A 27,648-nucleotide genomic window follows, 5' to 3' on the forward strand; every position below is an offset into this window, starting at 1 on the left:
TGACTATTTTACAAATCAGTACCAGAAATATGCAAAGAAAAACATGGTAGATTATACCAAACCATTTTCAGAAGCTCCTGTGCAGGGAGGGATTTCATTTTCTTATGTCAAATAGTTCTGCAAATTTTTTGTAACAAACTTCCTTGTTATGTTTCTATCTCTAATTAGTTCCTTCTTTCCTTATTTTATTTCCTTCACTGTGATACTTTCACTTATCTAGGCAACAAGTCCAAGTACCAAGAAAGTTATTAAATACAGAAACATGTGCCTTGAAGCTGAACTACTGAGTTCCAATCTGGTTTTCTACATGGTAACAATGTAAGTTTGGGCAGTCAAAACATCCCTGAACTATATATAGTTTGCTGAATTCTCAAGTGAGTATTAGCTCCAAATACAAAAGACCAAACCCTAGCTTATCTCATATACATCAGGAGACTATAACAAGAATCCATGCTCTTATGGCATCTCAAAACATTATCTATCATGTATGTGAGTGTGTCCTTTAAAACTGTGCAGTTTGAAAATAATGTTTTAAGTATTATCCATTCTTATGGAGTATGTGTGAGTTTTTTAAGACAGGAAGAAAGAATACATCATATAGTTTTAAAATATTAATACCATAATGTGTCGTTAAACCAGTGATGTTTCTCAAATTTTATTTTACCAGTTCTGGGACAAAAGGCTAAAGTTGGTAGACTGTCACCTGCCTCTATATTCTCTTACCTCTCAAAGATAATGCCTCAAAGAAAAGGCAATCACATGGAACAGAGAAAGAGAAGCCATTATTGCTGGCTGATTCTAGTTCTAAGGCAGTGAAAGTTCAAAATGAACTTGGAAAAACTGTGCTAGAGAACAAGGACGTGCTCAAAAACCAATGCAGCATGTCAAAAGGACACAGAGGGATCCAGATCTCTTCAAGGGATCATCATCCCAATCCCTGGCACAATGTGAGTATCCAAAGAATAACTGAAATGGCCTGTAAACACTGCATAAGTAAACTCTCAGTCACTAAATTAGTGATAATTTTTTTAAAAAAATAGAGTAACAAAAAAGGGAAAAACTTACTACCCAATTTTGAAAGGAAATACTGCACAAACTTTAACTACTAGCATTAAAACAAAATACAAGCTTTACCCTGCCCATCTTTTTCTTTCCTCTTTAAATGACATTAACTTTTTGAAGCGATCATGCCAGTTGCCTTACAGAATACCACATATTCTATACTTGTTTAATTTGTTTCCTGATGTTGCTTAAGTCCTCCCACGAAGTCCTGTATTTCTGTAACAGGAAGTTAGATGTAAACATTGATTATACTCATTTTTGATAAACAGACTTCATAATGATATATTGAATTTCATACTGCATCGCACCAGGAAGCACATAGTATCATATCAGGTTGTTGCACTTGTGATGATAACTTAAAGGTGGCAACCTCCAGATCTTCCAGATCAACCTCCAGATCTTAAGTATCTGTAGGTGGGTACTTCAGCAACTTGAGTGAATTTTTACCTGACTGACCCATTAATGATCCTTCCCTGAATCACTCATTTCATCAGAGGTTTCAAAATATTGATTCACCACACCCCCATTTTATCATTCCATTTGTATTTATTAGCTGGTATTCTTCTGTAAAAGATACTTTTCCCTTTCAACTAGAAATGAAACTTTGTTCCTCTTACAAAGGCAGGGCAGAGCTAATATATTTGGAGACGGCTGTAAAAGTGAATTCGAGAGAAAATAAAATAATTATTATTAATTTTGTTAGGTGTGATAACAGTACTAGGGTTGTTTACACAGGAGGATGTTTGGCTATTCTTGGTCATAGGAGATGTGTGCCAAAGTTTTCATAGTTTAAGAGCTGGATGTCTGCAACTGATTTTCAGATAATTTCCCAAAAATATACATACATAGAAAAAGCAAATATGACAAAATGTTAGTAATTGTTGACCCTATGGATATTTGGATATTTGCTGTATTATAATGGGTGTTGTACTATTCCCTTGATTTTACTAGACATGGAAGATTTCTATGATAAACAGTCAGAAAAATATATAATCACCTTTAGCCTACTACTTAATTACAATATGGAAAGAACCACAATTCTCACTTCATTTGAAAAATATTTACTGAACAGCTACCACATGCAAGTACTACATTTAGTAAATAAGACAGTACCTAACCTCAAGGACTCCAAATAACACAAAATAATATATATTTCAGCATTTAATTATAACAGTGATGAGTATAATCAAGCAGAGGCAGAAAGTGTTATAATAGAGGCTTGATAAATTGAGAGGTAAAGAAAGCCTTCTATTCAGGAAGTGACCTCTTAGTCATCCTTAATTCTTTTATTGTGATCTCCATCTTACTCTCCCAACCCATTTCCAATCTGTCCCAAATCCCTGTGCTCTACATTTTAAAATATCCATAATTCATCCACTTAGCACCTCCATTATCACCACTTTGGTTAACGCCTACATGCATCCTTAACTGGATCACCAAAACAGACTCTTAACAGGTCTCCTGCTTCTACTCTTACCAAAGACTATTTTCAACAAAACAGCAGAAGTGATACTTTTAAAGGTTATGTTAAATAACATCACTCCTTCGCTCCAGACCCAGCAAAAGCTTTACATGATCTGCCTTTGCCTTATCTTTGACCTCATCTCTCACCACTCTTTCCTGTACTCACTCTGCTCCAGCCATACTGGTCCTCTTGCTATTTCTCGTAAATTCCAGCCTTATGCCTTGGAGTCTTTGCACTCTACTTAGAGGAACTGGTTGTTCCTCTAAATAGCTGCATCAACTTCCAACTTGTACAAATATCACATTTTCAATAAAATACCCTACTAAAAAGTGCAAAGTACCCTGCAATGTACTTTGTGAAACTGCAAAGGAATCGGACATTCCTGACACCCTCACTCTATTCTCTTTTTTTCTTCTCATATCACTTATCACCTTCTAACATACTAGATAATTGATTAATTTATTGCTTATTACCTGCATTGCCACTAGAATGTAAGTAAGCTCCATGAGGACAGGGAACTTTGCTTCTATTCAAGCTCCTTGTTCAAGGCATGATATATAATAGGTGATCAATATTTGCTAAAAAACTGACATTTAAGATAAAAGGCTAAAAGTGAGCTGGAGATGGCAAGAGACAACTTCCTACGCAGAGGAATTATTATATGGGGGCCCTGAGCTACAAGGAACCAGTAGCCAAAGAATGAAAGACTTCTAAAAAATGAGTGGAAAACAGGCAGTGGTCAAGTAATTTACAACTTCTGAGTCTCATTAGGGATCTCCCACTTTATTATGAAAGAAATGAAAAGCCAATGAAGGATAATGACATGATATGCATTTTATAAAAATAATCTTCAAAAGGGACAAGTTTGAATGCAGATAGGTTGATTAAGGGGACCATTAGAATAATCTAGGCAAAAAATGAGGGTGGTTTAGACTAGAGTGCCAAGCATGGAGACACAGTAAAATGCTGATTCATGTGAAATTTTGCAAACTGCAGTATGGATTACACATGTAAATGTGAAAAGCAAAATTAAAAGTTTTTAACAAATAATAAAGTAGGACGACTTTATGACTTTGGAGCTGAAAACCATTTTAACAGGCACAAAGAGCATTAACCATAAGATATACTGAAAAGATATCATTTGGAAAAGCATGCCCCAGAGTGGGAAAAAATGTATGTTATTCATATATCCAACAAAGGAACCATATCTAGATAGAGAGACCTCCTAAAATCAGTAAGATGAAAGACAATCCAAAAAAAAAAAAAAAAAAAAAAAAGGACAAGAAACTTAAGTAGACCGTTCACAAAAGATAGCAAAATGAACAATAAACATATGAAAAGGTGTTTGTTAATCTTAATGATAGGGAAAATGCAAATACCCATATGAAGTATGACTACACACCTACCAAAATGGTTAAAATTATTAATAAAAAGACTGACAATAACAAGTGTTGGCAAATAATGTGAAGCGACTGAAACTTGCACATACTGGCGGTAATTACAAAACACAGGCATAATCACTTTGCAAAAGTGTTGTCATCATGTCCAAAACTAAACATATGCACATCATTTTCACGACTGGGTATATAAACAACAGAAATGCATACACAGGTACACCAAAAAATATACACACAGTTCTGCTATAACATTTTGAAAATGCAAATTTGTTCCAATGCAATGATGTGTTAGGGAACAATATTAGCATAACACAAATTTCATGTTTGTTTGTGCTCAATCTTGTCCATGAGAAACACTAGGTGAGAACAGAAAATTGCACCCAGATCAAATGAACCACACAGAAATACACAAAATACACACATTTCAGCCTTCAGCTTTTCCTAAATGTTATGATTCATACCCATCCACACCTGTTGTGTTAACAACTGTTCATCCAATTTCAGGTAAATCCCTGGGTCAGCACTGCACAATAACTCACAGGTTGCAACCCTGACACACACTCCCACAGCAAATAAGATTTATTTTCAAGATAAAAGGCCATCTTTATTATAGTACTTATGTACTCCTTAACCATGTGTGAAACTGTGCTACCATTTTTATTAGGATCTTGTCTTTTTTTTTTTTTATATATGTCACCCACCAAGTTTTAAGCTTGGAGTCCCCAACTCCATTTTCTACATAAGCCTTGTGGTTTTTATTGCACAACTTTGCACAGTGTAGTGATTGTTAAGAATGTATATGTTGTGCTATAACAGAACTGACTGTAAAAGAATGTTCAAAGCAGCACTGACCCAAAACTGGAAACAATACAAATACCCATCAATAGAATGGATAAATATACTGTAGTGTATCATACAATGGAATATTACACAGCACAGAGAATGAAAAAACTTCCAATTATGGATGAAATTATCAAATATAAGAAAAAAGAAGCTAGACACAAGAAAATATATACCATACACAATCTGTTAATAAATAGTTTTAGAAATGCAAAACTCATCTATGGTGATAGAAATCAGGATGGTCCTTTGAAGAAGAGGATATAGGTAGGGACTAGGAAAGGTACAAGGGAGATTTCTGGGGTACAGGTATATTTTTAACAAGAGATGTAATGTACATACCAGAAAATTCACCAAATTTTAAAATGTACAATTTACTGGTTTTTAGTATATTCAGAGTTGTACAACCATCATCGCTATGTAATTCTGGAACCCCATTAGCAGTCATTCCATTTTCTTTTTCTTGACCTAGTGTACTGACAATGCAGTAATTCATCAAGCTACACATTTGTGATTTGTGCACTTTTATGTACAAATACTACCCACTACTTCAGTAATTTAAGTCAATGCTTAGAGGACTTCAGATTAAACCTAGCAGACTGATTTTATAACTCTACAATCTCCTAAAATTCTACTTAAAGCAGATGGATTATTTTAAAGCATTAAATCAAAAGATCAAAGAGAAGGTAAAAAAAAGTTATCTTCCCTACTCCACTCAGTTAATTTCTTTCTGAAATGAACTCAGAAGGGCTGAAACAGGGCTTGGAGATAGCAGGGATAACTGAAAACAAATACATTACTGAAAACAGACTAAGTGTGTATTCTTCCAGATATACCTAACTTCTACGTTTTTTCTTTTTACAGTCATACTATACCTCCTGATATGCATACTATATACCTGATATGCAATCATTTAATAACATATAGATATATAAGCTATATTTTCATGCCTGCTATTTTATATTGCAGTAAGTGGCTGTAACATTACATGTTTATTCAATTTTCTTTTTTTAAATTACTTTTTAAAGTAATCTCTACACCCAATGTGGGGCTCAAATCACAACCCTGAGATTAAGAGTTGGATGCTCTACTGACTGAGCCAGCCAGGCACCCCTATCCAGTTTCTTACTGATAATCATTTAGATTGTTTCCCTGTTGATTTTTATTAATATTACAAATAGTACTGCAATGAACATATATATTATATATTGTTATTATATATATTAATAATTTATTATATATATTAATGAATATATATTAATATATATATTAATAATTTGTGTGAGTACATCTATAACATATGCTAAACCAAAGAATATGAATACTGTTGTCTTTCAGAAAGGTTGCACAACTGTACCTCCCACCCACAGTATAAGAGTTTCTGTTTCCTCACATTTAATTAATCTTTGACAATCAAACTAGTTAAAAAACACTTTATTAATTTGATATGCATGTTTTCAAAGTGAGGTTGAGCATCTCTTTATAGGCTTATTGGGGCACTTGTATTTCTTTTTCTCTATCTAAACAATCCATTCACATCCTTTGGTCACTTTTCTATTGAATGTTGACGTTTTTCTTACTGATCTTTAAGAGGTTTTTTGAGTTGAGAAGGTTGGAAATTAGTCCTTTTTCATAAGTGTGGCAAGTTTTCCCCCAGCATATCCTTTCAGCATCTCAATTGTTTAATGCATCTTTCAAGATATAGAAGTTCTATAACCAAAGTTCAAACAATCAAACTTTGTGAGGTCCACAAAGAAATTCTACAAAGTCAGCATTCTTAACTTTTTCTTTTTTCTGGATTTTGTTTGTTGCCATGCTTAGGAAAGTTCTTCATAACCAAAAATCATTAAAATGTTATGGTTTCATTCTTTTTTTAAACCTTTGAATCTTTGATCTGCTTCCAATGTATTGTCAAAAACAGAACTGCCATAGACTGAATGTTTGTGTCCCAACCACCCCCACCCCCACACACACAAAATTCATACACTGAAATCCTCAACTCCAATGTGATGGTATTAGGAGGTGGAGCCTTTGGGATGTGATTAGGCCATGAGCAAGGAACCTTTATGAATGGAATTAGTGTCCTTATAAAAGAGATTCCAGTGAGCTCCCTCACCCCTTCCTCAATGTGAGGACACAGTGAGAAGATGGTAAACTATGAACCAGGAAGTAAGCTTTCACTAGACACTGAATCTACTGGTGACTTGATCTTGAACTTCCCAGCTTCCATAACTGTGAGAAATAAATTTGTGTTGTTTATAAGCCACCCAATCTGTGGTATTCTGTTACAGCAACTCAAAAGGACTAAAACAGGATACTGCATCCTTTTCTGTTGGAACTTCTCATTAAATCAGGCAATTGCTCCTACTCTTGCATCCTGCTTCCTTTCAAATATTCTTCCTTACCATCTCTAAAATTCACTCTTATTTTAAAACAGATTTGTTTTCATAAAAATGACACATGCTCACTATTTTTAAAAAGTAATGGAGAAAAGTACTAAAAATAAAAAAATCCCCATCACCCAGAAACTATCATTAATATTAAGCAAACATTATTCCAAACAACTCACTAGGTATACGTTCAAAGTAGGGGACATACATACCAAATAGAAAAAAGTTCTAAGACAATAGGATACTATCATGTCACTTTAAAAATAAACAGCATTATCATTTTACTACATCAGAAGAAACAAAGTTACAAGGGCACAAATTAACTGACAAATGAGGATTTGTCAAGTTAGAGCAGTTACCAACTGTAACAACAACAAAAAGGACAAGAAAGAAAAATGAAAGAAAATGTCTTTACAAGACAAAGATTTTCACCTTAAGAGAGTAAGAGAAGCATGCCCTGGAAACTGCTCAATCTCAAATACTTTTTGCAAAAAAGCAAAAAACAAACAAACCCTCTTTATGATAATCCTACAAAAGCGAACATAAAGTAAAAGAGACAAGATTGTGTTGCATGCAATTTTGTCACAAAAGCACAATCTTACTTTTTAATCCAAGAATTAGTGAACAAGTGCAATAATAACCAAAATTTTGTACAAGACAAAGTATTTTCATAATTTTCATATTATGTTTCAAGTTATAGTCAAATAAAAACTTTCTCTACATTTGTTTTAATTTGGATCAGTGGATTCTCTTCACCTACAAAACAAGTAAGGTGAATTAAATGATCTAAGTCTCTTTTCAGTCCTAAACATGCCTCAAAAAGTCTCAAGAGATCACGTCAAAGGTCACTTAGCCAAGTTTTCTGTCCAAATTAAGCATAAATAGATGCGGAACAGGGGAATATACTTTCCTTCTCTTATAGCACTCTCAAAAAAAGTAGAAATTAAATTTGTAAATATTCCAGGCATTTAAAAAAAAAAATCCTTATGACTGCCATCCATCAGTGTGTTTCAAAACTATTTACATTTTCAGACTAACATCCATCAGGGTATTCTGTCTTCTGCAAAAAGAGTACTTCCCTTTAACCAAACTTAGCTCACTCAAATTTGACACAGATTTTCCCCTTTTTAAAACAATCTAGGAGTGATGAACACACCTCCATATTCCCGTTACTAAGTCTATTCATGAATGGATATAAATTTCAAGCACAGTAGAGCATTTTCCATGTGCCAAGCCCTAAGCAACATTTTTAATCATATTCACTTCTCATCCATCTTCCTAATCAATAAGATCTGTCATATATAGTCAGAAAGTTCTTATTCTTCTCTTCTATTCTCCTGTTAACATGTCCATAATATACTTGTCAAGAGATGCAGAAACACCAGCACCGCACACAGCATTTCTAGGTAGCAGTGCCTCATTTCATAAAAGTTGAAATTTTCCAGTACTATTTTTTTTTTTTTTAAGATTTTTAAGTAATCTCGGGGCGCCTGGATGGCTCAGTCGGTTAAGTGTCCGACTTCGGCTCAAGTCATGATCTCATAGTTCTTGAGATCAACCCCAGAGTCTGGCTCTGTGCTGACAGCTCAGAGCCTGGAGCCTCCTTCAGATTCTCTGTCTCCCTCTCTATCTGCCCCTCCCCCTCTCGTGCTTGGTTTCTCTCTCTGTCTCTGGCTCTCTCTCAAAAAATAAACGAACCTTAAAAAAATATTCAAAAAATCTATTTGGGATGGATCATAAGTACAAATGACACATCAACAAAAAGGAATGGAAACTGAAATGATCTGAGAGAAAGTGACAAAAAAAAAAAAAAAGTATGCACAGATAACACTAGAATCTCTCCCTAATCAGAGAGAAACACATTAAGTTCAGGCCAGGATTAGTAAAAAGAACTCTGAATTGGATGTTAAGAGGTCTGAAATCCAAGGGTAGACTTGCCCAAACTAGCTGAATAGGCTGGGTCAAGTCATTCATTTTCTTCTGGATCTCAGTTTCCTAATCTTTAAAATAAAAAAGAGGGATCAGATGTGCTCCCTCTTCTAAAATTTTACAATTCTATGTGACTTAATATAAAAAGGAAAACTTGGAAACTGTCTACTTCATTACCAAAGGGCTGTCTTGTTGCTGCCCACCACTACTTTTCCCTGATATATTACTAACCAAAGAGAGGCTGATTCAATTTTCCAGATACTTCTCTAATACAAACTAGAAGGGACTAGAATCAAATTCAGTCAGACAACCACTTTCAAATGACCGTTTCTCAGATAGGAGGCTCATTACAAAATGCTTCATATCTCTGTTCTAACTCCACCAGCAATAGTGTATCATAACAAAAAAAAGAATATTACTAGTTTTTAAAACTTTAATAGACAGTTTTAACTACAGAAAAATGCAGAAACCAATGCTGACCTTAAGATTTACTGATTAGTCTTTTTTTTTTTTTTTAACATTTATTTTTGAGAGAGAGGAGAGAGCACACACAAGCAGGACAGGGCTAGAAAGAGGGAGACAGATCTGAAGCAGGTTCCCACTCAGTTAACACAGAGCCTGACAGTGGCTTGAACTCATAAACCACAAGATCGTGACCTGAGCCAAAATCAAGAGTTGGCTGCTCAACTGACTGAGCCACCCAGGTGTCCCTACTGATTAGTCTTTAATCTTTACTTAGTCTTTAGTAAGTTTTAATAATCTTTAAGCCAAATAAAACAGAATATTTGGAGTAAATGTAGCAACTAAACTCCCCAGGACTACAAAACTATATTCTATGTCTCAAAAAGAAAAAAAAAAAAAATATCAGAGCAAAACCATCTTTCCAAAGTATGATTTTACTGAGGTCTCTCATACAAAGTATTCTTTTAATAGTCTAAAGCAAGTATTTCAGACCTCAAACCATTCACAGCATTTTAAGAAAAGGCACCAGAGATTCTGAGCTTTTCTCTTCAAAAATATTTGTAATCCTATGATACTTCCACATAATATCCATTTTAATTAAATGAAAAAACAAAATAAATAAAGTGAAAAACTTAGCAGCCCCAATAAATTGATTACTGAAAAACAGCTTCAAGAAATTTTTCTTTATCTTACCTCTACACTAGGGCTAAGGCTGCTTGGCAGTGTTTCTGAAGTCACAGTAGTGCTTGGAAGGCTGGAAATTTCCCAAGTATTCACAGGCTGTATTGGTTCAGACTGCTTTGAACGATCTATACATTTTGGATTATCCAGTAAGGTCACTTCATAAAATTCTTGAATATCTAGGGGTAAAGAAAGGAAAAAAAAATTCAGAAGTATTTTGATTGTCTAATTAAACTATGCATTGCTAAAACAATATAACTCAAAACCAAAACTTTTACTCCAGATAAGTAAAATAAGTCCAATCTTCCAATGCACTTAAACAGGGAGCAGCGCCTGGATGGCTCAGTCAGTTAAGCAGTTAAGCATCTGACTTCAGCTCACATCATTATCTCTTGGCTTTTGAGACCAAGCCCTGCATCAGGCTCTCTTCTGTCAGCACAGAGCCTACTTTGGATCCTCTGTCCCGCCCTCTCTCTCTGCCCTTCTCTGCTTGCACTGTCTCTCTCAAAATAGATAAACTTACAACAAAAAAAGTGCATATTTTCTCATTTTATTATGTCACGGTCACATCAGAACTTGCAGGACATAGTGTAAAAGCTGCAGGCTCTTTACAATTCAAAGTCAATGCTGAGTTCAAATCTCTATTCCACCACAAATCAGCTACCTGTTTAGGCAAGTTACTTAACCTCTGATAACTTAATTATGAATTGTTATAAGGACTGAGTGTCATATATAGTGCACAATGGCACATGATAGGCTCCTAACCAACAGTAGCTAATATCATTACTGTGAATTTTGTCTTTTTTTTCTTAAAAGTTTATTTGAGAGGAAGAAAGAGTCCATGCACACGAGCGTGTGCACACGAGCGTGTGCACACGAGTAGGGAAGGGACAGAAAGAATACTAAGCAGGCTCCACACTCCAACCTGAGCTCGATGTGGGGCTCAATCTCACAACTGTGAGCTCACAACCTGAGCCGAAATCAAGAGTTGGATGCTTAACCAACTGAGCCATTCAGGTTCCCCTGTTACGGTAAATTTTGGAAGACATGAGTCATTACTGATATTTTATCTTTGTACCATCAATATCTCCTCAATATAAACCCCTCACATGGTTTTTCACACCAAAGTAAACAAAAAGAAGTAAATAGTAAATTAAATACTGTACATTTTAGAATCAATCAGACATATGACAAACTCTTTAATTTCTTTTAATGTTTATTTATTTTTGAGAGACAGGGTGTGAGTAGGGGAGGAGCAGAGAGAAAGAGACACAGAATCTGAAGCAGGCTCCAGTCTCTGAAATGTCAGCACAGAGCCCAACATGGGGCTTTAACTCAGGAACTGCAAGATCATGACCTGAGCTGAATGAAGTTGGACACCCAACAAACTGAGCCACCCAGGTGCCCCAGACATATGACAAAACTCTTTAAAAAACCCATACATTTACTTAAAGTAGCACAGGATAATTTAAAAGATCAAGCTACTTTGCTATCAGCTGGAATTACTATAAACTTAGTATATTAACAGTGATTGATTATTCATGCCATTCAGAAGCTCTGAGTGTTAGTCATATGTTTAAGTTCACCACTATTATATTCTTTATTCACCTAGTGGCATACTTTGAGTTGATTCTTTTTTTTAATGTTTATTTTTGAGAGAGAGAGAGAGAGAGAGAGCGAGCACGGGAGGGGCAGAGAGAAAGGGAGACATAGAAACCGAAGCAGGCTCCAGGCTCTGAGACATCAGCACAGAGCCCTATGTGGGGCTTGAACTCACAAACAGTGAGATCATGACCTGAGCCGAAGTCAGATACTTAACCAACTGAGCTACTCAGGCAGCCCTGAGTTGATTTCTTAATGGGGAGAAAGTATCATTTAACAGCAAAGGTGGGGCATTATCCTGTACAGAATCATGTACAATTACTATAAATAACATTTAGACAGAATAACTTTTACTTATTTCTATGATGAAAAGATTAGTATCTCTTTTTAAAAACCAATTTCTGGGGGCGCCTGGGTGGCTTGGTTGGTTAAGCGTCCAACTTCGGCTCAGGTCATGATCTCATGGTCCGTGAGTTCGAGCCCCGCGTTGGGCTCTGTGCTGACAGCTCAGAGCCTGGAGCCTGTTTCAGATTCTGTGTCTCCCTCTCTCTCTGCCCCTCCCCTGTTCATGCTCTGTCTCTCTCTGTCTCAAAAATAAATAAATGTTAAAAAAAAAAATTAAAAAAAAAAAAACAATTTCTGAAGACAGTAGAGACAAAGTAATTCCCTTTTAATAAGGAGTAGCACTGTAGAACTTTCTAAGTAAAGAGCTAATAAAAACTAAGCTCAGCACAGTGAGGTAGTATCAACCTACTTCACAGGGTGTTAAGAATATTACTAGAGAAAATTCTATGTAAAAGCATTTTACAAACGAGTTACTATATAAAATTGCTCATATAACCATCATGAAAAAATGAACTCAAATTCAGAACATCAGCTACAAAGTGTTCTTACCAAAAATTGTTTAACCTGAACCTAAATCAAGCCTTCAGAACCAACTTGAGTTCACAGGACATACAGTGCCTGGTGAAACAAGTTAAATGATACCAGAAAAGCAACGGGAAAAAAACAGATCCAGAAGGGGACATTCCATAAGACAACTGGCAGTTTCTTTAGGAAGTCAATGTCATGAAAAGGAAACTGTTTGAAAGCGAGAATTTTTTTTTTTTTTTTTTTTTTTTTTTTTTTTTTGATAGAAAGGAAACAAAAAAGACGCAGCTATCAACTGCAATGTCTGAGGCTTGTCTGGGGGGGGGGGGAGGAGGGAGGAGGGTATAAAAGACATTGTGACAATTAGGGAAATTTAAATAGGACTATTTTTCAGAAAATATTACAGATTTTTTTTTTGTAGAAGACATATATATGAGTATTATACATTTATGTATATATTTCTATATATGTAAGAAATACATATTTTATAAGTAGGAGATATATATCTACAGATCTATAAGGAGAGAGGGAGAGGTATCTCCTATTAAAAAAAAATATGCCAGAGCTCCTAATACAATTATGCCCAACAGCACTAAATGAGTGTTGAGTAATTGGATGATTACCAATCTCAAGAAAAGTAGCCCCCCCCCAAAAAAAAGTAGCCCATTATCACTATGTAAAATTATTATATTTTCCATTATTGTAAGTCAAGTTTGAAATCTTAACTTTCTGTGACCTTTTATTCTACACTTAACAGAAATACTGTTGTGTTACCCTTCAATAATATCTCTAACAAATATCTAGATCAGTGCTGTCCAAAAGAACTTTCAAAACATTCTACAGCTGCCACTATATGGTAGCCACTAGCTACATATGACTATTGAGCACTTAAAATGTGACTTGTGTAAATGAGGGACTGAATTTATAATTTCATTTACGTTTAATTAAATAACTACATGCAGCTAGTGATTATCATACAGGACAAAAGAGATCTAGACTACTATAACTTTGAGTAGCATTTTACTATCTAGAAAGATCATAGAATAAAATGTTCCCTATGTGGATTTTCCAAAAGTTCACTCACATCCTGTCAATTAAAATGCCTCATCTATTAAAAAGTCCTTTCTAATTTGCTGTATCTGAGCTCTTACGGACTGGAAATCAAATATTCATATTATTTTAACTACATCAGGCTTAAGACAAAATAAGCTGAGTAAACACCCATTAGAATGGCTATTATCAATAAAACAGAAAATAGCAAGTATTGATGAAGATGTAGAGAAATTAAACCCTTGTCCATTATTGGTAGAAATATAAAATGATGTAGCCATTGTGGAAAACCATACAGTGGTATCTCAAAATATTCAAACATAGAATCACCATTTGATCCAGCATTAGATCTTGGGCACATATGCAAAACAATTGAAACAGGTATTCGTACATCACTGATTCGTCATCAGTGATGACAGCAGCATTACTCATAGCATCCAAAAGGTGAAAACAATCCATATGTTCATCAAGAGATAAATGATTACAAAACAGAACGTGGTATATACAAACAATGTAATATTATTCAATTTTTAAAAGGAATACAATTCTGATACATCCTACAACATGAATGGATGGATTTTGAAGACATTATGTTAAGTGAAATAAGCCAGACACAAGAAGACAAATATTGTATGACTCCACTTATATGAGGTAGCTAGAACAGTCAAATTCATAGAGACAGAAACAACAGTTGTTACTAGGGACTGGGGTAAGGAAGGAATGGGGAGTTATTGTTTTAATGGGTACAGAGTTTCAGTTTGGGATGATCAAAAGGTTCAGGAGATAGAGGGGTGATGGTCACAAAACAATGTGAATGTACTTAATGCCTTCAATTGTACACTTAAAAAATGGTAAATTTTGTTTTGTATATTTTATATTTTATCACAAAAAATTAAGCTGAGAGAGATTCTAGGAGAGCTTAAATGAGTCAAGTGCATGGAATTTCATATGTAAGTTTTACACTATTTAAATATCTTTGTTTCATACTGAGGTCAGGGAAACTGATACTGCCAGACTGTTACCAGATTATTATCTATCCCCAGCTTAAAAAGAGATTCGTTACCACACTTGGCAAACCAAAACCATATGCAAAAGTACTGAAATATTTCTGTTAACACATGTATAGTGTGGTGACATTTTTGGTATGACAGTTTTGTCAGTTATTATCACTTTCCTTTAAAATATATAAATATATATACACACACATCTTTAATTTTGACCCATATCCCATCTTGACTAACATTCCACACATTTTATTTCATTTGTCCACCACACACTTCCTCATCTTGAAGGTATCTCAAGACTATAAAGATCAGCAACAAAGTAACACTTCTTCAGAAAATGTTTATCTATTACAATTTGTTCAGTTGTATCAATAAAGATTTCTCAAAGGTATGCCTGATCAAAAAGGGCACTCTGGAAAAACTGGACACAGGCTGAGCTTTTCTTATTAAGTCCAAAGTACTTATTATTTCCCATGCTATCAGCAGTCCCTGTTCTTTATAAGCTACATTTTATGTCAGAAAATAATTATAACACTTATCATAACTATAAAGATTTAGCAAAGAAAAAGATTATGACTGTGACAAGAAAAATATTTTTACAATAACATTCTAAGACTCAAAACATTACTTTCTACTTTTTCTTTAGATGTTTCTAACCTGGGGAGTATAACACTGAGTTCCACAAGATATCTAGACTAAAGTAAAGCAGAAGTTACTACTATAAGTAGAAGTCAAATATAACAAAAACTAATTCTAGTATAATCCCAATCTTTCCTACTTCTTGAAAATGTTTAACATGCTAAAATCTGACATTCCAAGTTATTCTCAAAAAACCAACTTCATGAAAATAAATAAAGGCATTCAATCAATGAATACTAATGGAGTGAATATGTTTTAGGAGAGAAAAGAATTGAAAGATGAGGTATAATAATAATGTCTTTGAGAGATGGAGAAAACTGAGGAAAAATATGTAACACTTAAAAATCATATAACACCACCTTAAAACAGGTAGATTTAAGAAAGTAAATCTCTATGGGCGCCTGGATGGCTCAGTTGGTTAAGCAGCCGACTTTGGCTCAGGTCATGATCTCACGGATCGTGAGTTTGAGCCCCACATCAGGCTCTGTGCTGGGAGCTCAGAGCCTGGAGCCTGCTTCCGATGCTGTGTGTGTGTGTGTCTCTCTCTGCCCCTCCCCCACTTGTTCTCTGTCTCTCAAAAGAAATGAATAAACATTAAAAAATTTTTTAAATAGGTAGATTTCTATAAAAATGTGATGGCTACATTTTAAGGTGCTACAAAATCTTACACACACATTTATTTTAAATTTCTATTACTACACATGTATTAACATTTTTGAAAATTAAATTAACCAGCTTTTTGACAATGAAAAATTCTTTTTCAATTCTGGTTCGTATAAATCATTTATATGTTCCCATGCCAATAATATTCAATGCCAATAATCAGGGCTATGCATAATTATATCAAAATATACAGACTATGAAAACATGTAATCACAGCAAAATAATGCTTCAGTAGTCCCATCTCAATACTATTTAATGAGAAATTGCCAAATTTACTATCACATGTAAAATGACAGAGTCCTTCAATAAACCTATGCAAACAATTCACTTGAGTCAACTCTAATCTTCAATCTTTCGTATGAAAGTATATAGAAAATGGGAGAATATAGTAGTCAAAATGATTGTCATTTAACAAATAAGAGTAATTCCATACTCATCTGAAAATCCATATAGCTCACCCAGATGTACACCAGACACATAATTAAAATGACTAATTACATTTTTATTTACTACCCTGAAAAAACTTATTTCCTTTTAAAAATAATGATGCACTAAAGCAAGCAAGAACACACAAAAAAAATGCAGGAATACTAAAACATACATTAGAGAAAACTACCCTTGAGTCATTTCACAATTAGAAACATTAATTTTGTTGAGCCTACGGGATCAGTCATAACACAGTCTATTTCTATTTGCCATTTATAGTCTATCAAGTGCCTTCTGTTTTGAACTAAACTGGGTCCCCACAAGTGCAGTTCCTGAACAAAGATCTAAATTACAAGGTAACAAAGCTAAAAACTTACCATATATAAATTAGAAATATAGAAACAACTGAACAATCGAAAATTTCAAGAGAATTAAAAATTCTAAATTAAACTTGGGCACATACAACTAGTCCAACAGAACAGAGAAGAATCATTTCTATCACCAAAAAATATATATTTTCAGGAAGTCTCTAAGATCACATATTTCAGAACTCTCTAAATTTAAGTAAAACATTTTCATTTGTCTTTGTTACTTTCTTGCAGAATTCAAAGTTTGCAAAACAGGAATAAGGAAAAGTACAAAATTCCAGGAACACCCACAAAGGAGTGTGAGGAAAATGTTCTCTAGCTTTTAGTTACCACTTTTATCATCCCAAACAGAAATACTTACAAACTCTCAAACTAAAGAAACAAAGATCAGAGTAGGAAGTCTAAGTAGTCAAGAACCTGTAATAATTTAACATAGCATTGGCAACATCTCTAATCTATGAAAATACCTTATTTCATGGAAAAAATATTTTTAAAAAGACCTTAACAGATACCTCTGCAAAGCAAATATACAGATGGCAAATAAGCATATGAAAAGATGGTCCACATATGTCATCAGGGAAATGAACATTAAAATACCAATGAGATACCACCATACACCCATTAGAATGGCCAAAATAGAGAACACTGACAATACCAAATGCTAACAAGGATATGGGACAATAAGAACTCTCAGTCATTGCTGGTGGGAATGCAAAATGATACAGCCACTTTGGAAAACAGTTTGGTGGTTTCCTACAAAACTAAACATAATCCTACTATAAAATCCAGCAATCATGGTCCTTGGTATTTACCCAAATGAGCTGAAAATTTATATCCATACAAAAACCTGCACACAGATGTTTATAACAGCTTTATTCACAATTGCCAAAACTTAGAAGCAACCAAGATATCATTCAATAGGTGAAAACATAAACTGAATGCATCCAATGGAATATTATTCAGCACTTAAAAAAAAAAAAGTTATCAACCCATAAAAAGATGTAGAAGACCTTAAATATATGCTGTGTGATTCCAACCATACAACATTCTTGAAAAGGCAGAACTAATGGAGACAGTAAAAAGATCAGTGATTGCCAGGGTTGCAAGTGGGAAAGAGATGAATAAGCAGAGTACACAGAATTGTTAGGGCAGTAAACTATACTGTTCGATATTATAATGGTGAATACATCTCATTATACATTTGTCCCAACTACAGAATGTACGATACCAAGAATGAACACTAAGGTAAACTATGGACATTGGGGGATAATGATGTGCCCATGTTAAGTCTGTTAATTGTAATAAATGTGCCATTCTGGTAGGGTATGTTGATAATGAGGAAAGCTATATATCTGTGGATGCAGGAGGTATACAAGTAATCTCTGTACGTTCCTCTCAATTTTGCTGTGAACTCTAATAAAACTGGTCTAAAAAACAGTCTTTAAAAAATAAAAGAAAATATGAGCTACCATGCCATGAAAAGACATTGAGAAAACTTAAATGCATATTGCTAAGGGAAAGAAGCCAAACTGAAAAGGCTACATACTTATGATTCCACCTATATGACATTCTGGAAAAGGCAAAAAACTATGGAGATAGTAAAAAGAGCAGCAGTTGCCAGGGACTTAAAGGGAGGAAGAAGGGATGAACATGTATAGCACAAGAGATTTTCAGGGTAGTGAAACTATTCTGTATGATACTGTAATAGTGGATGCATGTGTCAGAACAACAAATATGTATGTCAACTTTACCAACGTATAACACAAAGAGTGAACCCCAATGTAAACTATGGACTATAGTAACACTGGCTTACCAACTATAACACTAATGCAAGGTGTTAATGAAAGGAAATGGAAGGAAGAGTGGTAATGAGGATATAGGAACTGTACTTTTCACTCAATTTTCCTGTAAAACCTAAAACTGCTAAAAAAAAAAAAAGTCTAATAATTTTTAAAAATGTACAAAGGAGTATAAAAATAACATTTATATTTTAAAAAACAATCTCACTTTATTTCAAAATAATTTCCAAATGTACTAAAGATTTAAATGTGATGCTACGGGAACGTGTGGGTGGTTCAGTCAGTTAAGCATGTGACTTCAGCTCAGGTCATTACCTCACAGTTGGTAAGCTTGAGCCCCACATCAGGCTGTGTGCTGACAGCTCAGAGCCTGGAGCGTGCTTAGGATTCTGTGTCTCCCTCTCTCTTTCTGCCCCTCCCCAGCTGTGTTCTCTCTCTCAATAATAAATAAACTTTAAAAAGTTATTTAAAAAAATTTGTTTACAATTTTTTTAATGTTTATTTATTTTTGAAGGAGAGAAATACAGACCATGAGTGGGGGAGGGGCAGAGAGACAGGGAGACACAGAATCCAAAGCAGGCTCCAGGCTCTGAGCTGTCAGCACAGAGCCTGATGTGGGGCTCTAACTTATGAGCCATGAGATCATTACCTAAGCCGAAGTCAGACGCTTAACTGACTGAGCCACCCAGGTGCCCCAAACTAATTCTGTTTAAAAAATAGAGATGGTATTAAAGATTCTGAATACAGGAAACATTTTTATAATCTTGGGAATAGGGAAGCTTTTCTAAGCATGATACCAAGGGCAGAAAGCACAAAGAATATTGATAAATCTAAATACAGGTTTTCTTAAAAATCAAAGTTTAAAAACAAATGACAAACAAGGAAAGCTATTTGAAACTTACATGGCAGACAAAGTTGATACTCCTAATGTGGATGTTACACCTAACAATTTTATACTTCTAAGAGAAAAGGGGGGGGGAAAGGTGGTAGGAGAGGCAGATGACATGAACAAATAATTCACCAAAGAAATTAAAATGAATGATGTAAGAAAATTCTTACATTGGGGGTACCTGGTGGCTCAGTCGTTTGAGCATTCAACTTCAGCTCACGCCATGATCTCACGGTTCATGAATTCTAGCCCCACGTCAGGCTCCTGCTGTCAGTGCAGAGCCTGCTTCAGATCCTCTGTCCCCCTCTCTCTCTACCCCTCCCCTGCTTGGTCTCGCATGCTCTCTCTCAAAAATAGACATTAAAAAAAAATTCATACATCACTGAAAATTCTTATATCGTTGGTTATTTCTTTAACCAAACAAATCTATAATAAAATATCAAAATGACTAAAAGTATATTCCACCTATCAGAGTAGAAAATATTAAAAAGATGGATAACACCTGTATTGTTTAAGATATAGTGAATTAGTTGTTATTCCACATACTACCTAAAAAATTAAATTGAATATAACCGTTTTAAAACATCAAAAGCCTTTTTAAAATGCAAATCCCTTTTTTTTTTTAATTTTTTTTTAACGTTTATTTATTTGTGAGACAGAGAGAGAGCACGAACAGGGGAGGGCCAGAGAGAGAGGGAGACACAGAATCTGAAACAGGCTCCAGGCTCTGAGCTGTCAGCATAGAGCCCGACGCGGGGCTCGAACTCACGGACCGCGAGATCATGACCTGAACCAAAGTCGGACGCTTAACCGACTGAGCCACCCAGGTGCCCCAAAATGCAAATCCCTTTTACCAAGCAATTCATTTCTAGGAATTTACCCAAAGTATATAATAAATGATGTAGAACAAAGAGACATATACAAATACAATGTTGTTTATAATACAGAAAAGTTATATACTTAAGTGCTTCTAGGAAATCATTAATAAAACTATAGTAAATCTATACAATGTAAACAAAGTAATTAAAGACAATACAAACCTACTGATATGGAAAGATATCCAATGAGAAATTTTGAGATGAAAACAGTTAATATGTATATACACACTACATACACTTAAGCAAATCTAACTTCAGCACCTCCCTTCACCAAAAAGGACAATTCTACCTATTAGTCCACCCAATAAGTCGTTGCACATAAAAAGTGAGAAGGGAGAAGACTGTTCCCTCAGGTAGTCTCCGTTTTCATATGCCTCTAATAATGTAAACATCTCTATATCTCACTGCACTCAGTCTGATTCTAGAATTATGTGCTTTTGTACAAGAGATCACTCAAACACAAGCCAACTACTATGCCTGTTGCCTGACTGAAGAAACAATGATTTCTTTCCACTAGAGAAAAAAACAACTATATTGCAGTTAATGAGAGACAGTGTTAAATTCCGGAAGGATTTTCACGGGTATTTTAATCTGATGCAATTTTTCACTTTACACAGAGATTATAAATCTCCATTCGCATCATAGGAAACAACTGTTTTAGTTGTGTAGAGAGTTTGTTTTGCAAAATCAAATTATGTATAAATACATAAAGAATAACATTCTAGAAGGATATTCACCCTATGGAAAGAGGTTACCTTTGGTGTGAGATTTTTCTTGACAACATTTTATATAAAGTACAATTAGGTGATCTTAAATGCTTTACATGGAATATGCATTATTTTTTACAATAAATTCCATTTTGGAGAGTTAGGCAACTAGAAAGCTGAAAACATTGCAATATAACCCAGCCATTTCAGAGGGAAAAAATTCTATCAGTTAATTGACTAAAAGCAAGTACAACGTTTTCACAAACTAAAATATGCAATAGTCAAGTCTACTCGAGAATACTCTGCTTCTTCTAAACCTATGTACATTAAAACCATTTTGATCCCCAAAAAGAATATCTTATAAAACTTTAAACTATGTATTACAATTTGTGTTTTGCACATTAGAAACAGGAAAATATCAAGCCAATGTCCAAAAATAAGTTATTTCAATATTTTAAGTACCATTTGACTAACATTCATAGGGTATTTTCACACACATATTCCTTAAAATGAGGTAAGTATCAAAAGGAACCAGAACTTCTCAGAGAAATGGCTGATTCCAAGGCTGGGCAAGATACCTACAAGATGAATCTGGAATACCTTGTTAGGCCAAAAAAATGAGAAAGTACTCAAAATAATAGGGGCATGTGATAAGGACATAAAAGCAAGCTTGAGAGAGTTCTCACCAAATGAATCAGAAACAATCTGAACACCAAAATCATTAAGGATGATAATAAATATCAACGATTAAAAGAAAAATGATACAGGGGCACCTGGATGGCTCAGTCAGTTAAGCATCCGACTTTGGCTCAGGTCATGATCTCACGGTTCAGGAGTTCGAGCCCCACATTGGGCTCTGTGCTGACAAGCCCAGAACCTGGAGCCTGCTTTGGATTCTGTGTCTCCCTCTCTCTCTGCCCCTCCCCCACTCACACTGTCTCTCAAAAATAAATAAACACTAAAAAAAATTTTTTAAATGATACATATATAGATAGATAAATGGGAGAGGAGGGTTCTTACAGTAAAATGCCAAGCGTTAATTGGAAAACGTAGAAGAGTGCCACTGTTATAAAACTTCCATTTTTCAACTGTCATTTTCAACACAGTAAAAGGTTCAGGCAAGCATCATCAATGGATACTAAGTCTAGGTGGAAATTTTGCTAAAAAACAAGACATACACATGGTGTTGAAGTGTCACCCCCACATACTGCTTATAAACAAGGAAAAAACGTTAACTATGGAGTAGAGAAATCAAACACCTTAATTGGGTAATCAAAATTAACAACACCGATGAAGGAAAGATATCTTGTACCTCTGAATGTACAGAACCCTAGGGAATACATAACCTGAATCTAATCACAAGCAAACACCAGAGAAACCCAAAATTAGAAAACTTATATAAAAAAATAAAAGAAACGGGGAACTGTATCCTTCAAAAATGCCAATGTCATAAAAGACCAAGCTATGGAAATGTGCCCAGACCAAAGAGATATGACAAATGAAATACCTGGTCCTAGACTTGATAGTATACTGGAAAAATAATTTAGAAAAGAAAAAATTTAGTGGGAAAAACTTGACCCTACATAGATGAAACTGCTTAGACCAGAAGAAATATTTACAGATGCTTTTACAGCCCTGTGATTACAAGGTTCTGAAGAGAATTCAACCAGATTCAACATAATCAAAGCACTGCTTCAGAGCAGTAGTAGGCAAAACTATTAGCATATAAATAATAATCCAATTCAATCAAAACCATCAACTGAAAAATTAATAAAAATTTCCTCCAATTCTATAAAGTTTTAGCCAATAAAATGATCCGCAACCTGTAATAAATGTTTTCCTTTCTCAAACCTAGCTTGCAAAGTCACACAAATGAAGTTAGTAACAAACTAAAATACAGTATCCCTGGGACCAGTAAGAAACAAAAAATCTAAGAAATTTTGACATTTTACCATCATAGCTAGAAGTTCACAAACCTTGATTACTAAATACACTTTCCAAAATGTGTAAACTCCGTAATTATAAACATCATTCCATCATAAATATTCTCCTTCAAAGTAAAAAACTTAAAAATAAAACCACTGAACCTACAGACCATCATCTATGTTTACCACGCTTGTTGTTAGTGTTCTTTCTCACATTAAAATATTCAACTCAAGATAACATCCTAATAACTGAAAGTGAGGAGCAGCTCTGGATTCAGATGGAGTTCAGATTCTGGCTCCACAATTTAGTATCTGAAGGTCCTTGAACAAGATCTGTAATCTCTCAGTGCCTACTTTTCTAATCTATAAAATGATATAAAATGACACAATTACCTCATAGATGAATATACGCTTCATAGGATTATAACAAATGAGACACTTGCATCACACACAGAAAGTACTCGATGAAATGTCAGCTATTGTTACTTTTTACATATACTTAAAAAAGAGTCATAATCTCATACCCATTAGGATGGCTACTATCAAAAAAACTGAAAATAACAAGTGTTGGCAAGAATATGGAGAAACCAGGACCCTTGTGCACTGTCGGTGGGACTGCAAAATAATGCAACTGCTATGGAAGGCAGTATGATATCCTCAAAAAATTAAAAATATAAATGCCATATGATCCTATAATCCAACTTCTGGATATCCCAAAAATTGAAAGCAGTTTTTCAAAGAGATATTTGCACACCCATGTTCAAAGCAGCACTATTCACAATAGCCAAGAGATGAAAACACCCTAAATGCCCATCAATGGATAAACAAAATATGGTATATACATACAGTAAAAAAATTCAGCCTTAGGTAGAAAGGATATTCTGTCACATGCTATAACATGGAGGAACTCTGAGAACATTAAGCGAAATAAGTTAGACACAAAAAGACAAGTACTATATATATAAGTTATTTACAGTAGTCAAAATCAGAGACAGAAACTCCAATGGTAGTTACCAGAGACTGAGGGCAGAAGGAAAAGGAGAGTGTTGTAGAGTTCTGGTTTTGAAAGAGGAATAAGTTCTGAACTGTTTTTGCACCAATGTACTTAATAATACTGAACTATACATTTAAAAGTGTTTAAGAGGTGCCTGGGTGGCTCAGTCAGTTAAGCATCTGACTTTGGCTCAGGTCATGATCTCACGGTTCGTGGGTTCGAGCCCTGCATCAGGCTCTGTGCTGACACCTCAGTCCTGGAGCCTGCTTCGGATTCTGTGTCTCCCTCTCTGCCCCTCCCCTGCTCATGCTGTCTCTGTCTCAAAAGTAAATATACACTAAAAAAATTGTTTAAAAAAAAAAAGTGGTTAAGATGATGCACTTTTTTTTTCATTTAAAAAAAAGGAGTCATACTTTTTGAAAGCCAGTACCTACAAATTCAAATGTTCTTTACCATGTTTACAAGGCCTACTGAAACTCAGTTAAAAGAACAGCAACAAATAAAGTAGAAGTCAAAAAATCTCAGAAATGGACAATATTATTTATTACATGATCCATCTTCATTTTGACAAATCTCATAACTAAAATAAAACACTGCATTAAAATAAGCTTGCTATTTATTGCAGACAAACTATACAAATCCCATGACTCAACTTACTCAAGTCTCTAAAGTCAGCCTGATCTTGAGCTCAGGTTCTCTTCCTGTGCTCAAGAAAAGCAGAATTCTTTGATCCCATAAGTAACGCCCGGCGGGGGGGGGGGCTAGACTAATATGAAATCTTTGAGGATTATTACAAAGATCATCTCAGACCCTAGATAAACCTAAGAATCATAAATAACCTCAAATCATGCTGGATCTGAACACCTGGGCTCTGACCTGGAATCAAACAACACCCAGTCTACTTATTTATAAATTTTTCAAATGTAAGTGCAGAAAATGAGAATACAAAATCAAATATATTACATTTTCAAATTGTACTCACCTAAATTAAGGATTAAAATTAGGCAGACTTTGTCTCCCATTTACACAAAGATAATCACCAGGTATTTGGAGAATAAATTTTAAAGAAATGTATAGCTCATAAACTTTTTTTTTTTAGATATAACTTTAAATATTCAGCTTTAAAGAAGCAACTTATCACCTGAAACTCAAAAGTTAATAAAAACTTTGCTGTGTTCAGTAGTTTTTAAACCTTCAAAGATACTAGCAAACATCAGAGCTAGGACAGTGATTGCCATATTTCATTGAAATGAGAACATCAGTTCTAAGATGTACCATTCTATCATGTGCCACTAAGAATGTAAAATCATTTCCAACATACATCAGTCATAAAATGTATCCCAAATTCAAAGATATTAAAATATTTAAAAATTGTTATCTCAGAACAGATGTAATGCAATATACACATACTTGTTCCTCTGAATAACCTCAGGGTACCAGAAACCTAATCTATATAAGGTATCAACTACAGAAGGAAGAAGAAAATAAATCAACATTTCTATAGCATCAAAACCTCAGCACCCCACACAACCTTCTTTAAAATGCATGAGAACAGTCAATGCAAACTACCAGTTCAAAGAATCAATAAATAAATAATTATGCAGACAACAAGTACAAAGAAGTAACTACATAATTCACTATGACCTAAGGAGATGATTTCCAAACTCAGGCAGTCAAGAACCTTTGAAACAACTCAGATTGTCAAGACCCATGTCTCCTTTAATCCAACGGTCCACAGATACTACCTCAGAAAAAAGAGCGCCGCCTACTAAAGGAAAAAAGTTGATCCAATATTTTTCAGCACCTACTATGAACACAATACTCTAGTGTAGCTCAGGGCGACTTACAGGTTTAAAGTACGCTAATGTGCTGTTTCAAGAACAATGGTACCGGTGCAAAGCAAAAGGAAAGTCTTACTAACCTAAACATTTTCAGACTGAAAAAAGTAACAAAGGTTAATAAATTAACCCAATTTCAGCAAACACAAAAGAATACATTTATTTAGGCAGTGTCAACAATTAATTCAATTACAGTATGCAAACACATAAAGATCTCTACTAAATTCACTCGTTTCAAAATTCCTAAAATCGATTACTTTTCTTACACCAAAATTCGGTATCATATCCTATTAAACATTAAAATACAAGCAAATCTAAATATAAGGTAAATTCACAACCAATGAAATTATACAGAACAAAGAAGATCACCAAATACAAACTTGTCCGAAAGCTAATTCTATTAGAATTCAATCACGTGTAAGAACAGATAAACACTCAAAACAGGCAAGGCAGAATACATTTTAAAAATCCCTCCAAACACAGCAAATCTACCTCCAATCTACAGAGAAATCTAAGAAGCATAGATTCTATTTACTTCACTGACCATTTAATTTTCTTAAAGTTGCAGACTCCACAAAGAGAGGGACTACACCTATCTGTCTATAGGTAAATGAGGACATAGAAGTCATACTATTTTTTTTCTAAACATTGACTCTACTAAATAAAACATTCCTAAGTTTAAGGTTGATTTAGAAAACCAAATGACTAAAAATGTTTCCCTTCCTTTTTTGTTGTTTTTTCAGAGGAATCTAATTTGATCATCCATTTGGACCTTAAATGTCAGAGCTTAGAAACTGAAATGTAAAAATGTCGAGGAGTTTAAACAAAAAAGACAGAATGTTGGTAATTTTTGAAAATAGGTTCATTATATTGTTAATTATGTAATAGTTAATTATACTGTTCTATTCTTGTGTATGGTTTTTAAAGTCTATGATAATGGCGCGCCTCGGTGGCTTGGTCGGTTAAGTGTCCGACTTCAATTCAGGTCATGATCTCACAGCTGGTGGATTCGAGCCCCACGTAGGGCTCTGTGCTGACAGCTCAGAACCTGGAGCCTGCTTGGGATTCTGTGTCTCTGTGTCTCTCTCTGCTCCCCCCCTCCCACACTCTGTCTCACTCTCTCAAAAATAAACATTAAAAAATTTAAATAAATAGATACTATGATAACGTTAGATATTTTAAAACTGTTCAGGTGTACTGAGTGGTCTTCCTGAAAATCTTTAATTTTACAACAAACTTAATACAGAGTATCAATTTAGCAGTAAGGTTTTTTGACAGGGTACACTAACTTAAAGGTAATCCACAAACACATCAAAAGTTACTCTATCAATAGATGTTAGGTCATACCAACTTGGAAGTTACTAAGGAAACAAATGTAATGCAATGAAGTACATATCTAATTTATATAGTCAATGATTAATTTAAAAACATTTCATTCTTAGAATTGGAAGGAACAAATTTTCTAGTTCAGTGGTTAACACTTTCCAGGTACCTCGAGGCCATAGACAAATCATCTTGTTTCATAAATTGGGAATTGTGTACAAAATATAAGACTTTGTTTTAAAAAAGAATCTAGCTACTTTAAAAATCAGGAGGGAGGGAGTGCTAAAAACCACTGTTCTAATGAACTCACATTCTACAGCTAATATAGCGACCTAGAAAAGGTTAAATAACTTGTATAATACCATTCAATTAATGGCAGTGTAAAGAAGAGAATTTAGGACTCTTGACTATTTGTCCAGTTCTTTATTAGACCAATGCACAACCTTA

The 27,648-nt window shown here is 34.5% G+C and overlaps 1 protein-coding gene across 8 annotated transcripts in view; it reads right to left on the bottom strand.

Moving 5' to 3' along the window:
* Window positions 1-27,648, bottom strand: part of DLG1 (discs large MAGUK scaffold protein 1) — a 268,993-nt gene that overhangs the window by 238,523 nt on the left and 2,822 nt on the right. For all 8 annotated transcript variants that reach the window (XM_049628362.1, XM_049628367.1, XM_049628366.1 and 5 more), the window contains exon 4: window positions 10,239-10,405. In XM_049628362.1, coding sequence (XP_049484319.1) covers window positions 10,239-10,405 — 167 coding nt within the window. The remainder of the gene's footprint in view (window positions 1-10,238; window positions 10,406-27,648) is intronic.

The sequence above is a fragment of the Panthera uncia genome, chromosome C2, assembly GCF_023721935.1.
Source record: "Panthera uncia isolate 11264 chromosome C2, Puncia_PCG_1.0, whole genome shotgun sequence".
Lineage (NCBI taxonomy): Eukaryota > Metazoa > Chordata > Mammalia > Carnivora > Felidae > Panthera > Panthera uncia.